This window comes from Petromyzon marinus, chromosome 68 (assembly GCF_048934315.1).
Source record: "Petromyzon marinus isolate PM22_M1 ecotype Great Lakes invasive population chromosome 68, UKy_Petmar_22M1.pri1.0, whole genome shotgun sequence".
NCBI classification, from domain to species: domain Eukaryota; kingdom Metazoa; phylum Chordata; class Hyperoartia; order Petromyzontiformes; family Petromyzontidae; genus Petromyzon; species Petromyzon marinus.
Window position 1 is genome coordinate 8,799,457 of NC_133734.1, and position 28,000 is coordinate 8,827,456.

Below are 28,000 nucleotides of genomic sequence, written 5' to 3' on the forward strand. Positions count from 1 at the left end.
TGGTTTATCTCCCAACGAGCGAGTGACCGCGAGGGGGATGGCGCGCGTCACCCCGTAGCGTCACGTGACGCGTGTTCCCAGCACGCCCACGGTGGAACTCCGCTCAACGCCGAGAGCGTGGAGAGAATTCCCCGCCCTCCCCTACCAGTGCGCTAACCACTGCACCACCGCTCCACCCCACACTACGCACATGCCCCTCTATACACTAAAGACAAAAATCTCCTGTGTAGCTTTAACAGACTGTTGGGTCAAGTGCTGTTAGTGAGTAGGCCAGCCTGGCAGAGACCCGCCTGGCAGAGACCCGCCTTTGTATTCTCAGGGGCGATATTTTATCATCGCACCAGGTACTCATTTGAGGCTGAGTCGACCTACGGGAGAACCAAGACAGATTCAGATATTCGCTATCAATGGTTTTAGTAAACCCGTACTGGGCCTTCCCTAGGTCGACTCAGCCTAAAATTAGTACCTGGTGCGATGAGAAAATATCGCCAATGGGGAGACAAAGGCTGTCGGGCGTGGTGCTGGCCACCCACCCCCTCATGTACCATTCCGGCCTTCATAGGTGCTCGCTAACAGCACTTGCCCCAACAGTCTGTTCAGGCTATACGAGGGATCTTTGTCTTTATCTATTGTGTCTATGTAGTCTTAACAGACTGTTGGGGAAAGGGCTGTTCATAGCAAGTAGCAGCGCCTGTGAAGGCTGGCACTCTCGCACACGAGGGGATGGTTGGCCAGCACCAAAACAGAAATACAAAGACACACACACACAGACAAAGTAACAAAGACACACACACAGACAAAGGCATACAGACCAACCCACTAACCCAAAGAAAATTATCCCCCGTGTAGCCTTAACAGACTGTAGGGGCAAGTGCTGTTTGCTAGTAGCACCTATGAAGGCCGGCACTGTGGCACACGAGGGTGTCAGTAACCAGCACCACGCCCGACCCGCCTTTGTCTCCCCAGTGGCGATGTTTGCACATCAAACAGGCACTCATTTGAGGCTCAATCGGCCTAGGGGAGAGCCTGGACAGATTCCGATAATCGTCACTGGTGTTGGTGAACCGGTCATGGGCCTCCCCTAGGTCGACTCAGCCTCAAATGAGTTACTGGTACGGTGTGTAAGCATCATCCCTGAGGTGACAAAGGCGGCCGGGCGGGTTGCTGGCCACCCACCCGCTCGAGTGCCGTGCCGGCCTTCATAGCTGCTCTGTATCAGCCCTTGCCCCTACAGTCTGTAACGTCTACACGGGGGATCTGTCTTTGTGTGCGTGAGTGTGCGTTGTGCCCGTTTCTCTGCGCTGCTCACACTCCTTGCTCTCAGGACGCACGACTCAGATCCAGAATCCTCACTGAGTCACCATCAACACCATACACACACAGTGCGGGGTAGAGAGGCTGACTAAACGAGTGGTGAAAGGAGTGCAGCAGCTCCATGGAGTCGGCGCGGTAAAACGACAGCAGCCCCGCCTCCCAGTGCAGGTGACACCCAACTCTCCAGGGAGGATCACTCACCGGCACTGAGGTCTCTACACCACCATGACACACGTAGCAGCTGTCGTTATCTTTATATAACACCCAGGATGAGTCGTTCTCTCCCAGCCCGCACTCGTCACCACTCCCTTTCCGTGCGATCGTCCCGTACGCGACTCCAACCTCACAGCCCCGCGCCGCACCCCCCACGTCCACCTCCCAGTAGTGCTGACCCGACGAGAAGCTCTCTGAGCACAGGGCTTGTGGACAGGCATCAAAGCGGTGTGGGTGATCGGGGCGACCCTGGGAGACAGCGGTCCACGTCACCGTCCTGAGGTCCGAAGAAATCTGGAGTTTGTTGTGGGCCGAGTTTGGGTCCACAGTCGGTGAGCGTCCGTCTGCAGTAACGATAATCACAGTAGCCGTGGTATCAACAGCAGCACTTTAACAATATCACTCGTGCACTAACACGCACGCACACTACAATAGAGCAATTCGTAATGGGCATTGTTACACAAGGTTGTAGCGCGTAGCTAGCGGTGTGATGACATCTAACGGGCACTTTGTGAATCCGCTGCTAGATGAGGGCCTCCCTGCACCATGCGGGTCGTGGGGGATATTGACCATACTTCACCACGCCGGTTACCGTGCGGTGGCGAAGGCAGGCGAGAGCACAGAAGTACAGTACAACGGTGCGTTTGTCTGCACTGCCAGCTGCTGCCCGCCAAGTAGCCGCGAAGCCTGTAGCACCTGCTAGGCAGGGTGGTGACTGTCCCACCACGTGACCCCGCAGCCTGTAGCACCTGCTAGGCAGGGTGGTGACTGCCCCACCACGTGACCCCGCAGCCTGTAGCACCTGCTAGGCAGGGTGGTGACTGTCCCACCACGTGACCCCGCAGCCTGTAGCACCTGCTAGGCAGGGTGGTGGTGGCTGTCCCACCACGTGACCCCACAGCCTGTAGCACCTGCTAGGCAGGGTGGTGACTACCCCACCACGTGACCACGCAGCCTGTAGCACCTGCTAGGCAGGGTGGTGACTGCCCCACCACGTGACCCCGCAGCCTGTAGCACCTGCTAGGCAGGGTGGTGACTACCCCACCACGTGACCCGGCAGCCTGTAGCACCTGCTAGGCAGGGTGGTGACTGCCCCACCACGTGACCTCGCAACCTGTAGCACCTGCTAGGCAGGGTGGTGACTGTCCCACCACGTGACCCCGCAGCCTGTAGCACCTGATAGGCAGGGTGGTGACTGCCCCACCACGTGACCCCGCAGCCTGTAGCACCTGCTAGGCAGGGTGGTGACTGCCCCACCACGTGACCCCGCAGCCTGTAGCACCTGCTAGGCAGGGTGGTGACTACCCCACCACGTGACCCGGCAGCCTGTAGCACCTGCTAGGCAGGGTGGTGACTGCCCCACCACGTGACCTCGCAACCTGTAGCACCTGCTAGGCAGGGTGGTGACTGTCCCACCACGTGACCCCGCAGCCTGTAGCACCTGATAGGCAGGGTGGTGACTGCCCCACCACGTGACCCCGCAGCCTGTAGCACCTGCTAGGCAGGGTGGTGACTGCCCCACCACGTGACCCCGCAGCCTGTAGCACCTGCTAGGCAGGGTGGTGGTGGCTGCCCGTGTGGGGCTTTGCGAGGTGCCAGGAGGTGGGGCGCTCTGTCCGCTAGGGCTGCACGATTTGGGGAGAATCTCTGATTGCGATTTTTCTGACATTGCGATTTGATTTGCGATTAAAAAACATTGTAAATCAAGCTTCAGTTCGATATTCATTGTGTAATAGATTTAAAACACGTGATGGAGCATTACCACGTGATACCATCACGATATGAACTGCTCTTTCTATTCTATTGCAAGGATGAGAACTTTAAAGATATTAATTGTTTCCAACGTGTATTTATTAAAATATTTTAATTTAAAAAGAACAATCAAACATATAACAATTGTTAAGTTAAATAAAAAAAAAGTTATAATAATAAAACACTTAACAATTCCAATTAGAAACTGACGGGACTTTTCAAATCGAAAAAAATCGCAGCCCTTGCGATTTGCTAATCGCATTGTTTCAAATTCGATTTCGATTTGGAATCGATTAATCGTTCAGCCCTACTGTGCGGTAGTGCCCGTGGGAGGCAGTGGATCACAGCAGTAGCAGCGTGGATATAAACACCGCCATAGCGTCTCTGTGTGTGTACAACAAACACAAACATCTCCCGTGTGTCACCTTTCACAGACTGTAGGAGAAAGTGCTGTTGGTGAGCACCTGTGAAGGCCGGCACACGAGGTGGGTGTGATAGTGTAGTGATGTACACTCTGTGTGTGTGTGATAGTGTAGTGATGTACACTGTGTGTGTGTGATAGTGTAGTGATGTACACTGTGTGTGTGTGATAGTGTAGTGATGTACACTGTGTGTGTGATAGTGTAGTGATGTACACTGTGTGTGTGTGATAGTGTAGTGATGCACACTGTGTGTGTGTGATAGTGTAGTGATGTATACTCGCGTGTGTGAGAGTGTAGTGATGTACACTCGTGTGTGTGTGTGATAGTGTAGTGATGTACACTCTGTGTGTGTGATAGTGTAGTGATGCACACTGTGTGTGATAGTGTAGTGATGTACACTCGTGTGTGTGTGATAGTGTAGTGATGTATACTCGTGTGTGTGTGATAGTGTAGTGGTGTACACTGTGTGTGTGTGATAGTGTAGTGATGTACACTCGTGTGTGTGTGTGATAGTGTAGTGATGTACACTCGTGTGTGTGATAGTGTAGTGATGTACACTCGTTTGTGTGTGATAGTGTAGTGTTGTACACTGTGTGTGTGTGTGTGATACTGTAGTGATGTACACTCGTGTGTGTGTGATAGTGTAGTAATGTACACTGTGTGTGTGTGATAGTGTAGTGATGTACACTCTGTGTGTGTGTGATAGTGTAGTGATGTACACTGTGTGTGTGATAGTGTAGTGATGTACACTCTGTGTGTGTGTGATAGTGTAGTGATGTACACTCTGTGTGTGTGTGTGATAGTGTAGTGATGTATACTGTGTGTGTGATAGTGTAGTGATGTACACTGTGTGTGTGATAGTGTAGTGATGTACACTGTGTGTGTGATAGTGTAGTGATGTACACTGTGTGTGTGATAGTGTAGTGATGTACACTGTGTGTGTGATAGTGTAGTGATGTACACTGTGTGTGTGTGATAGTGTAGTGATGTACACTGTGTGTGTGATAGTGTAGTGCTGTACACTCGTGTGTGTGTGATAGTGTAGTGATGTACACTCGTGTGTGTGTGATTGTGTAGTGATGTACACTCGTGTGTGTGTGTGATAGTGTAGTGATGTACACTCGTGTGTGTGTGTGATTGTGTAGTGATGTACACTCGTGTGTGTGTGTGATAGTGTAGTGATGGACACTGTGTGTGTGATAGTGTAGTGATGTACACTGTGTGTGTGATAGTGTAGTGATGTACACTCGTGTGTGTGTGTGATAGTGTAGTGATGTACACTCGTGTGTGTGTGTGATTGTGTAGTGATGTACACTCGTGTGTGTGTGTGTGTGTGATAGTGTAGTGATGTACACTGTGTGTGTGATAGTGTAGTGATGTACACTTGTGTGTGTGTGATAGTGTAGTGATGTACACTCGTGTGTGATAGTGTAGTGATGTACACTCGTGTGTGTGTGATAATGTAGTGATGCACACTGTGTGTGTGATAGTGTAGTGATGTACACTCATGTGTGTGTGTGTGTGATAGTGTAGTGATGTACACTCGTGTGTGTGTGATAGTGTAGTGATGTACACTCGTGTGTGTATGTGTGATAGTGTAGTGATGTACACTCGTGTGTGTGCGTGATAGTGTAGTGATGTACACTCTTGTGTGTGTGATAGTGTAATGATGTACACTGTGTGTGTGTGTGATAGTGTAGTGATGTACACTCGTGTGTGTGTGTGTGATAGTGTAGTGAGGTACACTCTGTGTGTGTGATAGTGTAGTGATGTACACTCGTGTGTGTCTCTGATTGTGTAGTGATGTACACTCGTGTGTGTGTGTGTGATAGTGTAGTGATGTACACTCGTGTGTGTGATAGTGTAGTGATGTACACTCGTGTGTCTGTGTGATAGTGTAGTGATGTACACTCGTTTGTGTGTGTAGTGATGTACCCTGTGTGTGATAGTGTAGTGATGTACACTCGTGTGTGTGTGTGATAGTGTAGTGATGTACACTGTGTGTGTGATAGTGTAGTGATGTACAGTGTGTGTGTGATAGTGTAGTGATGTACACTCTGTGTGTGTGTGATAGTGTAGTGATGTACACTCTGTGTGTGTGTGTGATAGTGTAGTGATGTATACTGTGTGTGTGATAGTGTAGTGATGTACACTGTGTGTGTGATAGTGTAGTGATGTACACTGTGTGTGTGATAGTGTAGTGATGTACACTGTGTGTGTGATAGTGTAGTGCTGTACACTCGTGTGTGTGTGATAGTGTAGTGATGTACACTGTGTGTGTGTGATAGTGTAGTGATGTACACTGTGTGTGTGATAGTGTAGTGCTGTACACTCGTGTGTGTGTGATAGTGTAGTGATGTACACTCGTGTGTGTGTGATTGTGTAGTGATGTACACTCATGTGTGTGTGTGATAGTGTAGTGATGTACACTCGTGTGTGTGTGTGTGATTGTGTAGTGATGTACACTCGTGTGTGTGTGTGATAGTGTAGTGATGGACACTGTGTGTGTGATAGTGTAGTGATGTACACTATGTGTGTGATAGTGTAGTGATGTACACTCGTGTGTGTGTGATAGTGTAGTGATGTACACTCGTGTGTGTGTGTGTGATTGTGTAGTGATGTACACTCGTGTGTGTGTGTGTGATAGTGTAGTGATGTACACTGTGTGTGTGATAGTGTAGTGATGTACACTTGTGTGTGTGTGATAGTGTAGTGATGTACACTCGTGTGTGATAGTGTAGTGATGTACACTCGTGTGTGTGATAGTGTAGTGATGTACACTCGTGTGTCTGTGTGATAGTGTAGTGATGTACACTCGTTTGTGTGTGTAGTGATGTACCCTGTGTGTGATAGTGTAGTGATGTACACTCGTGTGTGTGTGTGATAGTGTAGTGATGTACACTCGTGTGTGATAGTGTAGTGATGTACACTCGTGTGTGTGTGCGTGATAGTGTAGTGATGTACACTCTGGGTGTGTGTGATAGTGTAGAGATGTACACTCGTGTGTGTGTGTGATAGTGTAGTGATGTACACTCATGTGTGTGATAGTATAGTAATTTACACGGGCAATCCTCAAGGTGTCTGGATCTCCCTGCCTCAAGCACTAAGAATGAATCCTAAACATCTTCGCCCTGGCGTGTGTGTGTGTCAGACTCACACGCAGTATAGCAATAGCATGTTCACTCAATTATACACACGTGTAGTATTAATAGAGCTCATGTAATAGTGATTTGCACTCATTTGTGTGTATGTGCTATATTTTAATGTGTAGTTTTATTGATGTATGTTGCCGCGACGCTCCCGGGGCCTTCGCTAAGGCCTCCCCTCCTTCCACCGGCTCTTCAGCAGCAGCAGCAGCAGCAGCTTTGGGGCACCAGGCAAGTCGCGACGCATCAATCGCATGACCGCTCCCCTCACCTCACGCATCTAATGGGGTTAGGGTCCATCCTCACGGGGTCAGCTCGGGCCCTGCACATTAGTGGCCATCTGCCGGGTGGCCCAGGCGGACCCGCCAGTGGAATGGGCTTGCGCATCGCGTGGTGGCGGCCGCTGCCGTGTCCTCGGCGGTGGTGGGGTACGTGCAAGGGGTCGAGGTGCAAATCTAGGTGGACATGGATGGTTTCCGAGTCCATTTTTCGGTTTTCTGCCACGCAGCGTTGTGCCGTTGCGGCCGGTTCAAGGAGCTTGTGTGGCTGCGAATGGCGGAAGCCTTGGCATTTTGGGCCACATTGTCGCTTCGATCACAATTGGCGAAATTGAATTGGTGGGGCCCATTCTTGTCTCCAGGACCTTGGCACTGCCATGTCTCTTGGGGACCGACTTTTTGGCCAAAATGCCCGTGCAAATTTTTGTTGACCAAGGTTGTGTAGAGATGCCGTCGGGGGGTGGGGGTGGTTGCACTTTCTGCATTCTCCCACTGTACTGTCCCCCCTTGCCACCAGTGTGCGGGCCTTGACTAAGGTGTCTGTGACGGTTCCACCTGGGTGACAAATCCTACTACCCCTCAGGCTGTGCAGACCATTAAAATTGGATTCCCCGCAGGAAAGTATCCTCTTGTCTCCCTCCAATTACTTTTCGAGGTCGGATGAGTAGGTAGGCACCTTGACGGCCATGCCAGCGGGCCAGGACCCCTATTTACAGGTCCTAAATTCGGGGCCCTTGCCGATCGTCGTTCCAGCCGGTGCCGTTTTAGCGCACGCTACCCCGGGCCCCCCTCCCGACGACGCTAGGCCGGCTGGAGGGGTTGTGGCTGGCGTGTTGCACAAGGGGAGGACCGACGCATTGTGGATCGATGTGTTGTGTAACGAGAATGTCTCGTTATCCTCCGAGGAGCACCAGTGGCTTCACAAACTCATCGTGAGGTTCACCGATGTGTTTATCCAGAGTAAATTCGATCTCGGTCGCACCACTCTCCTGGAACAATCACAGATACGGGCAACTCGACCCCTGTTCGGCTAAATTCGTACCACTTTAGCCCGGCAAAAAAGGATCATGTCCACTCCGTAGGTGACGAGATGTTGGCAGCGGACATTTTATCCCCATCCACTAGCCCTTGGGGTGCCCCCTTTGCTCTGCTGTACATTAAACAAGATCTCGGTGGCTGATGCATATCCATTGCCTCGCATGATGATTCCCTGGACGCTCTCTCGGGTGCGCGGTTCTTTTTGACCCCAGACTTGCTCTCAGGCTTCTGCAGTTGCCGCTGGATGAGGCCTCTAGACCCAAGACAGCGTTCCGCACACCCCAGGGGCTGTTCCAATTCAATCGGCTTGCTATGGGTCTCCATTCGGCCCCGGCCACCTTCCAGCATCTCATGGAGATGGTCTTGGCGGGGCTGCAGTGGGAATCTTGTTTAATCTACTTGGACGATGTTATTGTTTTTGGCCGTACGTTTGACGAGCACTTGCAATGCTTTGAGGCAGTGTTCCTCAAAGTGTGGGCCGCGGGCTTGAAGTTCAAACCACAGAAATGTCATTTATTGCAACCATCGGTGAAGTATTTGGGACACATTGTGAGTGCGTCAGGTGTTGCCATGGATCCGGAAAAGACAGCTTGTGTCCGGACGTCGCCGACTCCTACATCTGTCGCTGAGGTGCGTAGCTTCATTGGCTTCGCATCGTACTATCGTCTGTTCGTCCGCGATTTTGCGACAATTGCAAAACCACTGCACGCACTCTCCACCAAAGATCAAAAGTTTCGCTGCGGGATAGAGGAGGAAGCCGCTTTTGTGGCACTTCGCACGGCCTTGGTGGATGCGCTGCCCCTGGGGTATCCGAACCTCTCCAAAACGTTCCTCCTCGACACCGATGCCAGTGACACGGGCATTGGGGCTGTCCTGGCTCAGGTCGGCGACGGGGTTGAGAGGGTTATTGCCTATGGTAGCCGTGTTTTGTCTCCCACTGAACAGCGGTACTGTGTGACCCGGAGGGAGCTGCTGGCCACAGTGTTTTTCTTCCAGCTGTGCAGGCCCTATTTGTATGGTAGGCGGTTTACCATCCGGACCCACCATGTGGCCCTGCAATATTCCCTGCGGATTGACCAGCCCTCGGGTCAGCTGTCCCGCTGGCTCGAGGTGCTCCAGGAGTACCCCTTCGATGTCATTCACAGGAAGGGGACTCAGCATGGTAATGCGGATGGCCTTTCCAGGCTGCCTACGGACGGTGGGTGCGCTTGTGCCCCGGGTTCTAGCCACTGCAAGGCCCCAGTGGACTCAGCGGCCCAGTTGGTTGCATTGGCCGAAGCAGCACCCCCTCCGGTTGTGGCATTGGCTGTTGATTTTGGCCTGGGACTCCCCCGGGAGGTACGGTCCAAGTTGCAGATAGAGGATTCCTCTCTGCTGAGGCTATGATGCCGTGTTGGGTCAAAGGCCTGGAGCTCGGCTCCGTCAGCTGCACTGGTGATGACCATGCATGATGGCCTCCTCATGCCTTGGGATGCCCAGTTGGAGCGTTATTGTGTGGTTGTGTCCATTGGCTTTTGAGGTAGATTCGCCTTGAGCCATTCACAAGAAACGTATGCATCTCGGTTACCATAAGACCTTGCTGACCCTTAAACGGGACTACTATTGGCTGGGTATGGAGGATGATGTGGCTCTAATTTTGAAGGGTTGCCATGACTGTGCGCGGAGGAAGGCCCCAGTTGGTCAGGATCGGGCCCCGCTGCAATACATCCGGGTTTCTCGTGTAAATGCGCTCGTGGCGCTCAACATTCAGGGGCCATTCCCTGCATCCCAACGGGGCCACAGGTACCTCTTGGTGGGAGTGGAGTTCCTCATACGTTGGCCTATGGCGTGGCCTCTGATGGACCAATCGGCCTTGTCCATCACTTAGGAGTTCGTACAGGGGTATGTTCTTGACAAGGGTGCGCCGGAACAGCTCTTGACTGATCAGGGGCAGAATTTTTCTTCCCGGTTGCTCAAGGAGGTCTGTGATCACCTCGCCCTACCACCCCCAGTCCAACGGGATGGTAGAGCGCTTGAACGGCACCCTCACATCCATGCTGTGCCACCACGTGAGTACGTCCCAATCGGACTGGGACCTGTTCATTCCGGGGGTTCTGGCCATGTATAGGTTGGCCCCTCATGCCTCGACAAGGTTCTCCCCTTTTTATCTAATGTACGGAAGGTAACCCGAGCCCCCGATGCACGTCCAGCTGGACCTGGGGACTTCAAAGAAGGGCTCTCCGGTGCCGGCCCCAATGAGGGTCGCGCTCGACCGGTTCCGCGAGGCCCGGCAGGTGGCCTTGGATAATTCGACCAGTCGGCAGGCGGCTACCGAGCGCTTGCCCAAACACCAGGTTGTCGGCCTTCCATGGGAAAGGGGCCAGAAGGCGTGGCTGCACTGTCCCCAAGTTGGCAGGTTCCCTAAATTGCATCATCCTTGGCAGGGCCCTGTTGAGGCCGTGGAGGTTCCGCAGACCGCACTGTATCCGTATTCGGTTGGGTCGCCGCCACTGGATTGTGCACCCATCTCGGCTGAAGCGGGTGGTGCCGCCTGGTCTCTCTGACTCATCCCCACTTCTGGAGCGGCCGGTGATTGATCCGTCCGACAAGCCGGGCCGTATGGGTCATGATGGTGCGAGCGATGCCCTGCCCTTGTGTGTGCCCACAGAGCCCCCGCCAGTGACGCCGACGGCGACGGGCCATCCGGTGGATGTACCGGCGGCAGGTCTGTCTCCCACCGGTACACCGTCGGTTCCGACGGTCGACGCCGCATAGGGCAGCGGCCTGCCTTTCGGTGCACCGGTGGATCTCCCGCCAGTTGTGCCACTGGCGGCGCCTCACCCTACAAATGTGCCGGCGGACTTGGCATCGGCCTGTAACACCGCCGAATCTGACGGCTGACGCCGCGCGGGGGAGTGGGCCGACGTCACGCACGCGCTCAAGGGGCGTGCGGATTCGGTGACACAAGTGCGGCCCGTCTTCATCGGCCTCCAGCCTTTGTCGCCACTTTTGCGTCGTCCCGGGTGGTGTCTTTCTCTAAACTTTACCTGGTACCGTGCTACCTGAGACATGTCATGTGTGTTTGTTGTTGTTGCTATCTTTCTGTCCGGGTGGCCGGACTCCGCTCTCATAATGGTTGCAGCTGGGTCGGCTGATTTTTTTTGACGGGGGGGGGGGTGATGTAGAGGAGTAGTTGATGACAACCTGTCACGCTCACCTCTGATGTGATGACGTCATGTCCCCCGGGGATACTTAAGCTGGAACCCGTGACGTGAGCGGGGTTGTCGTGGGAGCCCAGGAACGTGAGAGGGTGGAAGTCGGGACCCCGGGTAGGGTAACCTAGCACGAGGCTAAGGGTGGCTGGTTACCCGGCTGGCCGATGTTGGTTTAGCCCTCGGCCGGTGCAGTGGAAAGAGCCCAAGTAGTCCGGGTGCTAGGATTCCCAGCACCCTACCCCTGGGGAGGTGTATGATAGCCCTGTTTAATATCTGGAGTAAGCCCCTAATAAACCATAGGCGTAAGCCCCTAAGAAGACCTGCCTCCGTGCCGTCTTTTGCACCTTAACATATGTATGTGTGTGAGTGTGTGTGTATATCTGTGTGTGTGTGTCTATGGTGGAGAGCGATAGTGTAGCGGTTAGCGCGCTGCGCTATGAACCCAGCGACACGGGTTCGATTCCCGCTCATGGCAAACACCAGTGACGATTATCTGAACCGGCCCTGGGCCTCCCCTAGGTCGACTCAGCCTCAAATGAGTACTTGGTGTGGTGTATTGTAAATATCGCCACTGGGGAGACAAAGGCGGTCGGACGTGGTGCTGGCCACCCATCCCCTCGTGTACCGTTGTGGCCTTCATAGGTGCTCACTAACTGTGCTTGCCCCCACAGTCTGTTAAGGCTATATGGGGGATCTTTGTAAATTGTGTGTCTATGTAGCCTTAACAGACTGTGCTGTTTGCTAGTAGCACCTATGAAGGCCGGCACTGTGGCACACGAGTCGGTGACCAGCACCACGCCCGACCCGCCTTTGTCTCCCCAGTGGCGATGTTTGCACATCGCAGCAGGTACTCATTTGAGGCTCAGTTGACCTAGGGACTCAGGACCGATTCCAATAATCGTCACTGATGTTGGTGAACCGGTCATGGGCCTCCCTTAGGTCGACTCGGCCTCAAATGAGTTCCTGGGACGGTGTGTAAACATCACCACTGGGGAGACAAAGGCGGGCCGGGCGTGGTGCTGGTCCCCGACCCCCTCGTGTGCCACAGTGCTGGCCTTCATAGGTGCTACTAGCAAACAGCACTTGCCCCAACAGTTTTGTATGGCGACACGGGTGATAATTTAGGCTATACGAGGGATCTCTTTCTCTATAAACGTATCGGTATATATTGACACGTGTTCTTTTGTAATTAACTTGTTGCCTGTGTAGTGATGCCTTGGTCTGGCTGTCTAATAAACCTCTCAATATTAACACAGAATCCTAAAGGTGCCTTTGATTCTGAGAGCTTCAGGCATTAACACTGAACCCTAAGAATCCTTGCTGTGTCTGAGTCTGTATCACGCTGCCTCAAGCACTAATAATGAATCCTCAGAATCTCAGCCATAGCTTCACTGTGTAAAACACTCACACAAACACAGCATAGCAAGAGCATCCTCATTCAATAATACACACGTGTAGGGTTAATAGAGCTCATGTACTACTCCTTTATAAACGTGTGTGTGCTGTATGTTAACGTAGAGGTATTGCAATAGATGGGCAATAGTAATGTATGTGTAGTGGTGTTATGGGACAAACACACATCGTTTCCGGCTAGCACCCTTTGCTTACCTGTTGGGGGCTGTGGGCTTTGTATAAAAAGCGGGAGCCCGAGAGAGTTGGGGCAGTGTTCCCGAGCCGAAATTAGAAGACCCAGTTGAAGACTGAAGTCTGGCTAGCTAGACCCTGGAACTCCTCTGACCTGCTGCCCTTCTCAGGGCCGGGCAGAGCAAGCCAGCGGTGTGACCCCAGAACCTCGGAGCTGATGTCCTTTTAAGAGCCGGGTCTGTGTGGCTGGTGGTCAAGACTTGCGCCTTGGCTGGGCCAGGTAGCCTCCCTTAGAGCCCTTAGCGGAGTACCCGAGAGCATAGGTGGATAGCCAAGTAGCCTATGGGTGTCTCTCTGAATAATAACGGTCGAAGGGGCCGTTACCCCTTCGAGTGTGAGCCGTATACGTTACCCTGTGTTGAGTTACAAATAAATAGCGTTGCCTCTACTTCGCCGTCTCTGTCATCGAAGAATCCACTACATATGTATGCAGTGATACACATGGTCAGCCACAGTAATACCCCAGTCTGGCTCTGTGAGCCTCGGGTATTAATCTTGAACCACAATAATCCTTAAGGTGCCTTCATTTGGGATAGAGTAGCCTCAATAATTATAAATGAATCTTGAGAATCCTAACTCTGCCTTAGTCTGGTTATGAGCCTACAGCATTAACAATGAACCATATGAATCACAACGGTGATGTAGTTTTTCGAGTCTGATGATGACATCCATCACAGAGAAGACTTATACTCATTTATAAATCTGCTACAATGGTTACTTTGGCCAACAGCATCCTCACTGGATAATACAGACGTGTAATATCAATGGAGTACTTGTAATAGTGAAATATACTCGTGTGTGTGCTATCTATTATTGTCTAGGGCATACATTACAGTAGTAATGTTGATATTTGCATGTACAGTGTAGTGATAGACAAGATTAACCAAGATTATCCCTTAGTCTTGCTCTGTGAGCCTCAGCCATTAACTGGGGAACCTAATAATCCTAAAATGCCTTAGTTTGACTCTCTGAGCATCAGGCTGTTGATATGAAAGCTAAGATTCTTAAACGTGTCTTAGTCTGGATATATGATCCTTGGGCATTACCAATCAACCCTAAGTTTATATACCCCATAATAGAGGTTTTTTGGGTTAGATCGCGTAAATATGTGTCGTTAAACCTGCCACCACCCGACACAGTCAACTAGTAAGGGTTGTCACGTTAACAGTACATGCCAATTTGTCAATAGTACAGCACACCGGTGTGTTGGAGGGCAAAGCCACAACATTTTTTAAATTGACATTGATCTCGTGATAAAACCCATTTAACGATATGAATCCTGCGGCCGCCTTTGTGTCCGCAGTCCTGATGCTTACAGGACGTACCCGGTACTCGTTTAAGCCAAGGGTTCATCTGAGAGAGGCTCAGAATTGGTTCTGAATCCACTCACAACTGATGTTAGCCATGGCCGTGAATCATGTGTAGGTGACCATGATTGTAGCTCAGTGCACACACCATCCCATCATCGTTGCACATCCGTACTCACTCTCGCTCATCTACACATACGCATACAAACAGACAATTACAAGACCCCCCGTATAGCCCAAACATGCTGTAGGGGCAAGTGTTATTAGCGAGTGGTACTTTAAGCCCAGTATGGAACATGAGGGGGTGGGTGGCCAGCACCACGTCAGACCGCCTTTGTCTCCCTAGTGGCAGTTTTTAAACACTACACCAGGTAGTCATTTGAGGCTGAGTCGACCTAGGGGAAGCCCATGACCGGTTCAGAAAATCGTCACTGGTGTTGGCTGTGAACGGAAATCGAATTTGTGTTGCCAGATTCATATTATTGCACGTTAACCACTATGCCACCGCTCCGCAACATACACACAAGACACAATTACACGCACAATAACACACATGCACACTTGGCAAGAGTCCGTGGAACTCACACATGAACGCCAGCAGGTTGACCACAGCTCCCTGCAGAGCGCTGATTGTGGTGATGTCTTCTTTCCTGGGAGATGAGGGTGGATCTCCCTTCTGAGCGTCTCTTCTGTGAGATCAGAACCAGCAGTGACACACACAGCCCGTGTCTTACACAGCATCATCACACACAGCATCAGCATACACAGCATCATACTACACATCACACACATCATCATCACCACACACATGATCATCAAACATCATCACACGCCATTATCAACAACAACAACCGCCATTCGCCACTAAGTGGTGGTGACGTCACCACGACGCTTGTGCCAGGCTATGTGCACCTTGAGGCCACGTGAAGTGTCGAACACCCGCTGGAAGGTCACGGGGCAGACCCAGGTGCCACGGGTCGACTGACTGAAATGACCGAGATGACTGGCTGATGTACCACCTGTGCTCCCTACTGTGCCAACTTGCTGTGCGTTAGCCACCCGCGCTCCGCTCGTTGTTGTGAGCGTTGCTCCTCCGCCCTCTGTTGTTGTTGGAGGGCGACTGCCTCCAACTGCCCAGTAGCGTCCTTCACGAGCCTCCTCCACAGAGGCCGATCTTGACACCGCTGGTACCAGTCATCGGCAAGTCCACTCAGCTCCACATCACGTCACTCCATCTCATCTCTAGCCCGTGCCGCGCCCATTTAGCCCCCTCGATCCGGCCGAACAAAAGCTGTTTGGGCATGTGGTGATTGGGCATGTGGTGATTGGGCATGTGGGCTACATGGCCCAGCCAAAGCAGCCTTGCCTGCCGGAGGAGCTCACCGATAGAACTTTGTCCAGATCTTTCGAGGATTTGTGAGCTCCTTACACAATCCAGGCTGGTGGTTAAACCCAGGATTGATCGTAGGCAGGCTAGCCTAAATGTTTCTAACCGGTGGAGATGTTCCATTAGGGGGGTCGACATTTCGCAAGCATAGAGAAGGGAGGGAATGACTGTGGCCGAGAAGACCCGAAGCTTCGTGTGGAGCGACAGACCAGGTAGCTTCCACACAGCGTTATGCAACCGATGAAAAGATAATGCCGCTCGACTGATTCGGAGTGAGACCTCTGCTGTTAAACCGGAGCCGGTCATGAGCACACTGCCCAGGTATGGGAAACTCTCCACTCTCTCCACAACTGCCCCATCACCGATTGGGAGTTGTGGGGGTGGAGTGCACGGTGGTACAAAATACCCAGGCAGGTGCTTCGTTTTGGTGGGGCTGATGGTAAGGCCACACCTCTTAGTGGCACACTCTAGTTTCAGCAGCAGCGCCTCCAACTCCTCCTCTGATTGAGCCGCAATTACCAGGTCGTCGGCATACATAACGTGGTTGACCAATAGGGAGCCATCCCTTGACCGCATCCGGGCATTGATCAGGCTCCCATTGGGTCTGTACCAGATGGAAATTCCTCCGGTACAGCTACTGAAGGCTTCACGAACTACGTGGTCAAAATAGATGTTACATAATGTCGGAGCCAGAGGACATCCCTGTCGCACCCAAAGGTGTACAGGGAATGGCTATGACTCCCGGCCATGTAGTTTTACCTGGGCCCGCTCACCATCATGAAGGTCCTTAATGAGCGTGAGCAGAGGATCAGGGACTCCAAAAGCACGAAGAACCCAGAGTCCAGGCCTTCTGATGGTATCATAGGCCTTGACCAGGTCAATAAAGCAGAGATGTAGGTCTTGTGGGAATTCTCTACACCTCTGCTGTAGCAGGCGGACAGAAAATATGGCATCTGTGCAGGACCGCCCTTTCCTGAAACCACATTGGGGCTCCTTAAGCCTCTCTTCAGCGTGCCTAGCAAGGTGATGTTGAATAATCCTTGCCAGGACCTTTCCCGGCACACTGAGGAGTGAGATGCCCCTGTAGTTGTTACAGTATGTGCGGTCCCCCTTCTTAAAGAGGGGGATCACCAGGGCATCCTTCCAATCCTGCGGAACCCGTCCAGTGGCCCAGACTGTTGTTATGATGTTATGTAGGGCAGTCTGCGCACAAACGGCACCCTCCCTCAGCATTTTGCTTGAGAGATCATCTCTGCCCGGTGCCTTTCCTGGTCTCAGACTTTGGATCGCCCTCACTACTTCCTCAACGAATGGTACCTCAGCCAGCCACTCACAGGGGGTGGCTTCCTCCTTCAATATTTGAGGCACCGCAGCCTCAGCAGGGTCATCCTCACTTTGTCCCATGATGTTTTCTAGGCTGAGGGATTCCCCCTCCCCCAGGACCTCACAGAAATGCTCAGCAAATCTGCAAACCTGTTCCTGGGGGTCGGAGATTAGATCACCGTTCTTTCCCCTAATGATGGTAATAGGTGTGGCGCTGCAGGCAACTTTTTTGATGGAGTTAAATAGGGATTTATGATCGTGGGCCATTGCGGCAGACTCCATCTCTTCAGCAACCCGCGACCACCACCCATCCTTGCAGCGCCTCACGGCTCTCTGAACCTCTGAGTGAAGGCTGCAGTAAGCCTCCTCATTCTCTGACGTGGGATGCTGTAGACGTTTAGAGTGGGCCTGTCGCTTTTTCTCAACCATCCTGAACAGCTCCTCTGTCAGGCAGGGTCTCTGGGGAGGTCTGAACCACGTTCCCAAAGCAGCCATTGCAGCTGCATGAGCCACAGTCCTAAACCTCGCCCATTTACCCTGAACATCACAAACGGCAACATCGCCCAGAGCATCACAGCACAACATCATCACACAACCCTTGTCTTACACAGCATCATGCCACACATCATCACGCAACATCATCATCACACATCATCATCATTACTCAGCCCATGTTCTACACAAGGCGTCACCCCGTATGTTAATCTGTCCGAGTTCATGAGTTCCTTACCTGTCTGTCTCTTTCAGGTGAACCTGCAGGAGTCAGACACAGGGGGCGTGAGTTAGTTCACCTCGAGCCACGTTAACCACCCGGTGATTGGTAGACTTGATGAGGCTGCACTCAGCCATTCACGTGTCCTAGTATTGTTGGTTATAATCAAGACAAAGCCGTGGACACGTAAGGACTGAATGATTCTCATCAGCAAGGTGTGGCCTCTAAAACTGTTGCCACTCGGTACCCGATGTCATGGCAAGAGGCGTCCGTGGCACTTGACATCGAGTTGCAGTGATTGTGAACCAACATTCAAAATAATAATCCACTGCGAGCGTGAATTACAACCAGAGCGTGGCATTACCAGAGTCCATAGTTTAGCAGGGTTAACATTTGTTGAGGCAGGCAATCTCGGGATTGGTTTCAAATTTCGAAGAATCATCAGCAGTCAGTACAGAAATATGACTGGTTCTGGCTTTCCTGATGTTAAAAGTCCTTCCGTGTTCAGCATTACTAATGGTTGGTATACATTTGGTAAAATGTATAATTTTAATGTAGTGTCAAGTGGCCTCAATCTGATGTACATTACAGGATGATGCAGTTACAATGTTGTATGCCAATGTCTGCATATATTACCAGACAATGAACTCGAGGGATTTGTGTGTTAATCGTTTTTTTATTATTTAGAAATTCAGCGGTAGTTTATATTTTTATTACAATATACAGTGAGAGAAAAAGTATTTGATCCCCTGCTGATTTTGTACGTTTGCCCACTGACACAGAAATGATCAGTCTATAATTTTAATGGTAGGTTTATTTGAACAGTGAGAGACAGAATAACAAGAAAATCCAGAAAAACGCATGTCAAAAATGTTATAAATTGATTTGCATTGAAATGAGGGAAATAAGTATTTGACCCCCTCTCAATCAGAAAGATTTCTGGATCCCAGGTGTCTTTTATACAGGTAACGAGCTGAGATTAGGAGCACACTCTTAAAGGGAGTGCTGCTAATCTCAGCTTGTTACCTGTATAAAAGACACCTGTCCACAGAAGCAATCAATCAATCAGATTCCAAACTCCTCAACATGGCCAAGACTTAAGAGCTCTCCAAGGATGTCAGGGACAAGATTGTAGACCTACACAAGGCAGGAATGGGCTACAAGACCATTGTCAAGCAAATTGGTCAGAAGGTGACAACAGTTGGTGCGATTATTCGTAAATGGAAGAAACACAAAAGAACTGTCAATCCCCCTCGGCCTGGGGCTCCATGCAAGATCTCACCTCGTGGAGTTGCAATGATCATGGGAACGGTGAGGAATCAGCCCAGAACTACACGGGAGGATCTTGTCAATGATCTCAAGGCAGCTGGGACCATAGTCACCAAGAAAAAAAATGGTAACACACTTCGCCGTGAAGGACTGAAATCCTGCAGCACCCGCAAGGTCCCCCTGCTCAAGAAAGCACATATAAATGCCCGTCTGAAGTTTGCCAATGAACATCTGAATGATTCAGAAGACAACTGGGTGAAAGTGTTGTGGTCAGATGAGACCAAAATGGAGCTCTTTGGCATCAACTCAACTCGCCGTGTTTGGAGAAGGAGGAATGCTGCCGATGACCCCAAGAACACCATCCCCACCATCAAAAATGGAGGTGGAAACATTATGCTTTGGGGGTGTTTTTCTGCTAAGGGGACAGGACAACTTCACCGCATCAAAGGGACGATGGACGGGGCCATGTACCGTCAAATCTTGGGTGAGAACCTCCTTCCCTCAGCCAGGGCATTGAAAATGGGTCGTGGATGGGTATTCCAGCATGACAATGACCCAAAACACACGGCCAAGGCAACAAAGGAGTGGCTCAAGAAGAAGCACATTAAGGTCCTAGGGTGGCCTAGCCAGTCTCCAGACCTTAATCCCATAGAAAATCTGTGGAGGGAGCTGAAGGTTCGAGTTGCCAAACGTCAGCCTCGATACCTGAATGACTTGGAGAAGATCTGCAAAGTGGAGTGGGACAAAATCCCTCCTGAGATGTGTACAAACCTGTTGGCCAACTACAAGAAACGTCTGAACTCTGTGATTGCCAACAAGGGTATTGCCACCAAGTACTAAGTCAATTTATAACATTTTTGAAATGTGTTTTTCTGATTTTTGTTGTTGTTATTCTGTCTCTCACTCTTCAAATAAACCTACCATTAAAATTATAGACTGATCATTTCTTTGTCATTGGGCAAACGTACAAAATCAGCAGGGGATCAAATACTTTTTTCCCTCACTGTACAAATCCAAGTTGGTGAACTTGACTCTACATTTATTTTCAGAACTCATGGGCGCTATTTTGTATTGACAATGTAAGTGGCGTTATCTTGTGTTTTGTGTTGCAACGCATGTGCTACGTTTACAAACGCAATGAACACGTGAACTGGGGCACTCGCCCTGGCTCAGCAAGCGCTCCACCTGCAGGAACGTGAGCGAGTCCCTCTCCTCCTGCAGAGCGCGCAGGCGCGTGGCTGCTGCCTGGAGCTCGCTGATCTCGCGCTCATAATGAGCGATGTTCTCCTCAATCCGGGACAGCAGCTCGCGCCCCTTCATGTCCACGTGATCCAGAGCTGCCCTCTCGTCCTCATCCAGCATCGCCCTCATGCGGGTGAACTCGCCTGAGATGCGTGCCTTGGTCTGGACCATGGAATCCTGCAAGGGGCATGCGATGAGTTCTATAAAATTATATTCCATGCTGTTAAGACCAAAGTCACATTGTTTTCCTGTTACTCCAAAACAATTTTTCCCTGCCTCCACGTGATGTCTTTGGACTCACATCCCATTGACCAAGTCGATAACTTTAGGTATCTAGGTGCTATCTTGCCCTTCACATTGATCATATCGTCAGTAAGATTTAATAAACAAAATCTTCTATGTAAATAAACACATTGTCTCACCTCGGCTCCATCTTGATATCGTCCAAGCCGCCATCCTCACCATCTTTGACTCCTGTGAAATCATTGACTGCCTAGCCTCTTGTTCCATTATACCACTGGGCTGTCTTCATCCTAAGATTCCTTATAAAGAAATCCGCCAAGTATGTAAGGACCTCCTAACTCCACAAATTGCCAGTCACAAACTCAATAAGTTTCCTCCCTGTTCTCTCTAAAATGACCATATGTTAAAACTAGGTTTTGCGACGCGTTCTTCCTCCTTGCTGATACTACCCCACGTTACTGGAGTGCCCTTACCTCTCAGCCTAGGCTGGAATCCCTCCCCAGCCTCCAACACGATTAGCGGGCTGCATAATGATTGAGATATGAACCAGTGCTGGACTCTACCTTCACCAACCTGCACTGACCCACGCAACTAAGTATGGCCAAATAGCCTCAATGATCAACACGATGTTGCGTAAACCTTCATCCAGAAGTGTATTGGTGAGGATCTGTAAATAATTTACCAAAACAGATAAGCACACGATTCACCTTCTTCATAGATTTGTCTCTGCACATCATCAATAAAAGTATTTTGTATACAATCTATTTGCCCCATGATATTTTGGGACTGCGTTACTTTATCAGTACTGGCAGACCTCGCTAAATGCTCAGCATGCTTCATGAAGAAGTGAGCGCTTATCGAATCAGCACCGAAATGGGTAATTGTACTGTTGTATATATGAGGATGTGTTCCCATCAGCGTTATTGCTTTCAGATGACCAATATACGAGGGCTTCATTGGGGTATCAGTAAAAGCACCAATAATACAGATGGTAAACATTATTTAATGAATAAAAAATAATTATAATAACCGCATTAAGTATGACATGCTGTGCATAATACTGTACTCCTGCTACCATGGCAGCAGTGGGAGATGAGGTGGTAGGATCTGCAGAGCTCCCAGTCTGGGGTCATTCTCAGAGAAGATGTCCAGGACCTCCGTGAACTTAGCGGTGACCTCAGTCTACATTTCTGTGGTGAGGTTTCTTAGACCTCTATCATGGTCGAGTGAGTTCTCACCTCGCTAACATTTAAAAAAACAAAATCGATTGTTTTAAAAATGTAATAAAAATCGTGATAAGCTAATCACGGGGGGTGGGGTCTGGTTGGCTCAGCATGCGTCGTTCTCATTGGCTGAGCGAATGATTGAGGGTGGGTACGTTTGCTCGGCCAGCACCGCTGCGTGTTCCCACTTGTAAGCGCTTTATATGAGACTACCTGTACCCGGTGAAACATTCACTGATCTAGCAGATCTTAATGAAACATTCACATATTTTTGTTATTCATATTTTTCAACAATTGCCATATGCTGGGTCATTTTCCGACACTAGATGAAGTGAATCACACGATATGACTCTTGATCGAGCAAGATATAATTGTCCTTGACTAAAAACAGACTTAGGTAAGTAAATGCATTTTTTATCAAACGTTTGACATTGTGACTTATTCATTGTAATTGAAAAAGCCAATCGTATGGGGAATTGTTAGCGTTTGAAACTGAATGTTAAATTTGTTTCGAATGGAATTAGTGGGATTCTTGGAATAAGTACCCTGTCGGAGGTTGCTCCACAAGATTATATTTGCTTCGATTATGTAAGTTTGTATTTGAGTAAGAGTAAGTCTTGTACCATTACGTAGTCTTCACAATGACATTAGGTGTCTAAGGAGCATGATAACGACTCCTGCTTTAAGTTTCAGTTCATGAGGAGGCATTTCGGTTGGAGTAAGACTTTAACAATTCTTACGGGAATGCAAGTTGATCAGCAGTATCATCACTCACAATCGTATCCACGCACTGGAAAAGCACTCAACTCCATTGTTGAGATAAAAAAGTCTGCGTTTGTAACACTCAGTATTGCGCTTCATTTAAGCTGTTCAGGAGTAATCGTAGAAAAGTAAATGTCACCGTATAGTTGCGCAAATGTATCTTGATTTTCTGGATAGCATTGTGAAGGTAATGTTGCTGTATCGTCTGTTTTTCCACCAACAACATCCAGGAGCTATTCCACAAGTTCCTTTTCACTTTCCAGAGCTCGCAAATTCTGTTTCAGCTTCAGCACCTGTAATTCTCCAAATTGTTTACATTTAACGGTTCGATCACCCAATAATCTATCAACAGCCTGGCATACGTGTGTGCTTCATCCCAGACAATTAGTTTCAATTGGAATAGATTTGCAGCTTCGTGTTTGGCTTTATATTGCAAGTCAATGTTGCAGTTATTTTCAAAGGGATTTTAGAGACTGAATGAGCAGATCAGCCTCCAGCTAATAGTTTTGCTGGTATTCCTGTTGACGCAACTGGTGTTGCTATATTCCCTTTACCTCTAATAGTAGTGTGAAATAGTGCTGACTCTTGTACAGCAGTTGCAACTGTAGGTGGGCCGTTATCACACACGCTGTTGAGCATACATGCGTATGTGCCGGTTGGGTGGAGGAACTGGGGCATATAAGCAGCAGAGAGCGAGAGCTCCAGGCTGCCGGTTCTGGAAGTGGACTTGTCTCTTCCTCGTCACCTTTGTCGCTACCGCCTTTACCTGGGAATTGTGCGGCCGGACAGTAGTTGGCTGTCTCGATCGACGCCATCGGTGCAATGCGGCTGGGTCGTGTCTCGGCCGGGTCGTATGGCAGCATGGTCATGAGAGAGGGGGCCGGAGTTGGTGGCCTGAACACAACACCAATAAAAGGGGAGGACGGTGCCTCCTGCGACTATCTGACTGAGTGTGTGCGACGCAAGCCACCCGCACACACACAGAAGCCTCCAACAAGAAGGAAGAAGAGACCTATGACACTACACTTATAAAGAGTGATAAATGCCATTCAGGACAATAGCAAAGGATATATATGTGCAAGGAGACAATAAAGATTCGTGGACGACATAGATCCAATGGAAAATAAGCTGCATAGCCTTGCAGTAAAGTGTTCATATGCTCTATACGTTAGGAAAGGATGCAGGACTGAGGCTTAACGTGGAAAAGACAAAGACAATGCTGTTCAGAAAGGAATACATTGAGAGAGAAGCAATAATACAAAGCAGCAGGATTGTGAATGTAAAGGAATTTGTATTCCTTGGGACGTCTACTGACATGGGACAATTACTGCACTAAAGATGCAATAAGAGCGAGAATCGCAAAGGCAAAATGATTAATGGCAGGATTTAATAACATCTGGAGAAGCAAGAAAATCAGCTACAAGAACAAACTGAACATCTTAAGAACATGCGTGTTCAGGACAGCTTTGCATGCTTGCGAGACTTGGACGTTAAAAAATACTGACAGACATAAGATATTGGTACTCGAAATGTATTGCTATCGAAGGATACTGCATCTAAGCTGAACCCAAAGAGTGACCAACGTATAAGTAAGAAAAATATGGCACCCAGAAGAAGATATGATGCAGCAGTGATGAGATGGAAACTGGCACTACACATATGTAGTATGGAAAACAGCAGGCAAATGAAAAGTATGTTGTTGTTCAAAAATATGGAAGGAACCGGAAAGAGAGTGAGACCTCACAGAGAATGGATTGACGACATTAAGATTGGTACCAGTAAGATGTGGCAATACTAGAGCATATTGGCACAAGACAGAGACAGGAAAGTGGAAACCAATGACGACATGGGCAGTAGACACCTACTACGGGCTATCTGCCCATGGATCGTCATGATGATCACCAGGTAGGGCAGTGGTGGTGTGGTGGTCATCAAACTGTGTGGTGAGTAATTTATGAATGGATGCTGGGCTGTCTTCACCAACCCACATTGACCAGCATGGTAAAGTATTGTTAAGCAATCTGCTAGCCTGACGGTTGTGGCAAGGCCTCAATGTTACATTGGTTTAACAAAGGTTGTAAATTATCCATAAGAGTTATTTTAGTACATGTGTAGCATAATAGTGCCAGCTGGTGGACAGTGGCAGAAACTGTGGTTGACAAACAGTACACACGCCGATGAGGGTGTGCACGGTGTGTTGGCAGAGAGGAGGAACTCGGGCAAGGGTCATGGAGGACCCCATCTGGAGGCATCTGGAACCTGCTAGCAGGTTCGAGAAGAGTGGTGCAGTCAGGGTGGAGCCAGGCCGCTCTGGGAGCATCAAAGGAGCCGAGAGCGGGGTCTCGGGGCTGCCGGTTCTGGGAGTGGACTTGTCTCGTCGTTGCTGTCATCTCATTGCCGTCGTCACTGCCGTCTTCACTAGATATTGCGCTGCTCAAAGTTGTTTGCTCAGTCGGCACGGTCAGTGTTTGACCGTTAGTGTTGTGTACAGGATAGGCTAAGCAACTGTGGAGACTGTGTGGACAAGACCGTGAAAGTTGATAAACAAAAGGTGCCTCCTACGAACCTTGTCTCAGAATCATTGACACTACAAATGCATAATGTACATACATGATGTACATCGTGTGTGTTGATTAACTGTGTATAACCCAACCAATAATATATATCAATTGTAATTTATATAAATACATGAACCCCTCCTCCATCTCCTGGTCTTCGCACCTGATTGGCTCACAAGTGATGACATCACATTTAATTATCTATTTAAGAACAATTCTGGCTATGGCCTGATGAAGCTGGTTGTAACTACCGGTGAAATGTCATACTTGAATTGTAAATGTTGTGGGTTTACTGTCCAACATACCGGTTTGCTGAACTAGTAACTAATTGGCATGTTTTGTTTACATGACAAACCTTAATAATTGGCTATGTTGGGTGGTTAGTGAGTTTAATGACACATTCATATTGTCGCGATCTAACTCTGAAAATAACTCTATTTTGGATAATGTTAGTCGCAAAAGCCCAAGTGTTATACTTGCGTAAAGCATTATTACCATCACAAGGTGACTTGATAGAGGATACAAATCAATCATTAGCAGGCCGGGGTGTAGCAATGCTCATAACACATCGCCAGGCAACTCTGTCCTGGGTTCCACACCATGCCGAGTGCAGGCCGCCTAGATTAGGATGCCTGAGATCGGCCTCAATCGTGCGCGTCCAGGTCAGCCTCAGCCTGCCCCTGGGCTACCTCCAATCCCGAGCAAGGCCGTTAATGATTGCACACAGTGCTCTGGTGGGATCATCCAACGTGTCAGCCCTGCAATGTGTCCACGAGGGCAGATCCTCCTGGCTGTGACTGCTTCAGACAGCGACTGTCACGCTGTTCATCGATGGAGTCCAGTATTTGAGATACATTCGCAGAGTGAATGTGAAGTCTCCGTCGCAAGCTACACTGGTCAAAGGCGTCCAGTTCTCTATATCAGGATATGCCCTATTCTAGGTCATATATTTAGTTAGAATGTAAATCCATACAGTTGATAACAAATAGGCTCAAACCCATTCCTTGCAGAAATATTAAAAGTACACGCAATTGCATAACTATCAGTTGCCTTATACCAGGGGTGGGGAACCTTTTTTCTGCCAAGGGCCATTTGGAAATTTATAACATCATTCGCGGGCCATACAAAAGTATCAACTTAAAGATTAGCCTGTTGTATTTCGTCAAACATTTAATTAACTCACCTCTAATGTGATAGCTAGAACTGCCAAATGATTTCGCGAGCCTTATACGGCCCGCAGGCTGGACATTCCCCACCCCTGCCTTATACGCACAACACCAATATTCAGTCATTAATACATCACAATGAATGCCAACTGAAATGCAAGTAAAACAAGTTTTAACATTTCATTACGTATGCATTGTCTATTTTATACTTGCGTGTGTGATGAAATAGTTTTCCCGGCGTTCCCTATCATATCTCTTCAAGTCATCTCTTGTGTTCTAGAATTAAAGAGCTAAGATTTTCTATTATATTTTATCACAATCTTTACTTGTAAGTTTTAGTTTTTAATCCAATGCACTCTTATTTGATCAAACCCATAGAAAGTAATTCGAGTTATCCCGTACACATCTTTGCAGTGGTACTAAAAATTAACTTGTTTGTTATAAACGTTGCATTTAAAAATCCACATTCAAGCAGCAATATACATCATGTATTGCTATTTCCAATTATACTAAAGGCTCACTTGAATCTACGGAGTTGTCCTCATAGAGTCACATACTTCACGCAGGGTGGAGACCACGAGGTCACAGTACCCACACGTCGTACCTGCACGTCCTTGCGAGTGGACTTCATCTGTCCCACGGATGCCTCAGCTTTCTTCCTCTTCTCATCCACCGCTCGCGTCTCTTCTCCGACTCTCCTCTGTAAGAAACAAAGTCACCAGAGGGGACTCCACTCCTTGAGCGGCTCTCTCTCAGCCCCACTCCACACGGAACTCACCACAGTGACAGCTCTATAATTGCCCACCAGAAGAGTGCTCAGGGAGTCAGCCTGGACTGACTTAGCAGTCTGTAAGCAAGAAGGCGCAGTGAAGAGAGAATAATAATTTCCTGATGTTTAATTTAATGCGATGTGGAAGTCGCGAATTTGTCAGCTCGTGTCCTGGTGTTGTAGAGGCCACAGCAGGAGACAGGGACACGATCGTTCAACACAACGGCTCTTCACTTCACGTGCAACGTCCATTCACGGACTTCCTCCAGCACGGCTCACCCAAAAAAACGTCGAACCACCCTCCTCCTCCTTATACTCAAACTCCTGTCCCTTCCTTTCCCTGCCAAAACATGAATGGCGACCTTGAACTGAAGCGATCCCATTTTCACACCCTGAGGTACTCACCTTCCGTGTCTCATGCTCATCCTCCAGCGTATCGACATCATGCCCTCTATGTTCTCCGGTAATGGTACAGGCCATGCACACCAGGCTCGCGTCCTGCTTGCAGTAGAACATAAGCTCCTGTTTATGCTTTTTGCATCTTCTTTCCTCCAGGCTGACAATGGGAGCCACCAGGACGTGGTCCATCAATCTCGGGTTATTCATGTGAGGCTTCAGGTGGGACTCACAGAAGGAAGTCTCACACCTCAGGCAGGTCTTCACTGCAGGAGTCTCCCCATCATCACAGCCGTCACAGAAGACAACTGCGGCCATCCTCTCTCCAACTCTGAGCTGCTCCACCAGGTTTGCGAGCGCCACGTTCCTCTTCAGCTGGGGTCGCTCAGGGAAGGTCGCTCGGCACTGCGGGCAGCTGAAGCTACTCGCTCTCTCCCAGGCACCGTCCAGACACCGGAGGCAGAACGAGTGTCCGCAGCTCAGCGTGGAGGGGCACTCAAACGTGCCCAGGCAGATGGGGCAGCTCAGCTCACTGTCTACACAATCACTGGGAGACGCGCTCGCCATGGCCCATAACTTCACTCGGACTCAGTCGCTCGCCGCGGCTCAGGAGCTATCGCAGCGGCAGCAGCAGCTCACAAA

General features: G+C 49.5%; 1 protein-coding gene and 1 long non-coding RNA gene across 2 annotated transcripts; one reads left to right on the forward strand and one right to left on the reverse strand.

The window, feature by feature from the left end:
* Positions 1 to 28,000, reverse strand: LOC116956858 (E3 ubiquitin/ISG15 ligase TRIM25-like). Its single transcript, XM_032978707.2, has 6 exons — positions 27,368 to 28,000; positions 26,798 to 26,893; positions 20,185 to 20,418; positions 17,749 to 17,771; positions 14,894 to 14,997; positions 1 to 1,871 (listed from the first exon to the last, which is right to left on the reverse strand). Exons 1-6 carry the CDS (start codon positions 27,923 to 27,925, stop codon positions 1,321 to 1,323), a joined length of 1,566 nt encoding a protein of 521 aa, XP_032834598.2. The 5' UTR covers positions 27,926 to 28,000; the 3' UTR covers positions 1 to 1,320.
* Positions 3,321 to 11,674, forward strand: LOC142906653 (uncharacterized). The gene is made up of 4 exons (XR_012930433.1): positions 3,321 to 3,764; positions 6,973 to 7,078; positions 8,726 to 8,793; positions 10,811 to 11,674. It is a non-coding gene; the product is annotated as an uncharacterized LOC142906653 (long non-coding RNA).

What these genes read in the sequence shown, in the direction of transcription:
- LOC116956858 (XM_032978707.2), bottom strand. Translation starts at nt 27,925, where the DNA reads ATGGCGAGCGCGTCTCCCAGTGATTGTGTAGACAGTGAGCTGAGCTGC. An exon ending in ACTCGCTCACGTTCCTGCAG is followed by an intron (nt 17,772 to 20,184) that starts GTGGAGCGCTTG and finishes TGACTCCTGCAG; the next exon opens with GTTCACCTGAAAGAGACAGA. An exon ending in CACCTGAAAGAGACAGACAG is followed by an intron (nt 14,998 to 17,748) that starts GTAAGGAACTCA and finishes CTGATCTCACAG; the next exon opens with AAGAGACGCTCAGAAGGGAG.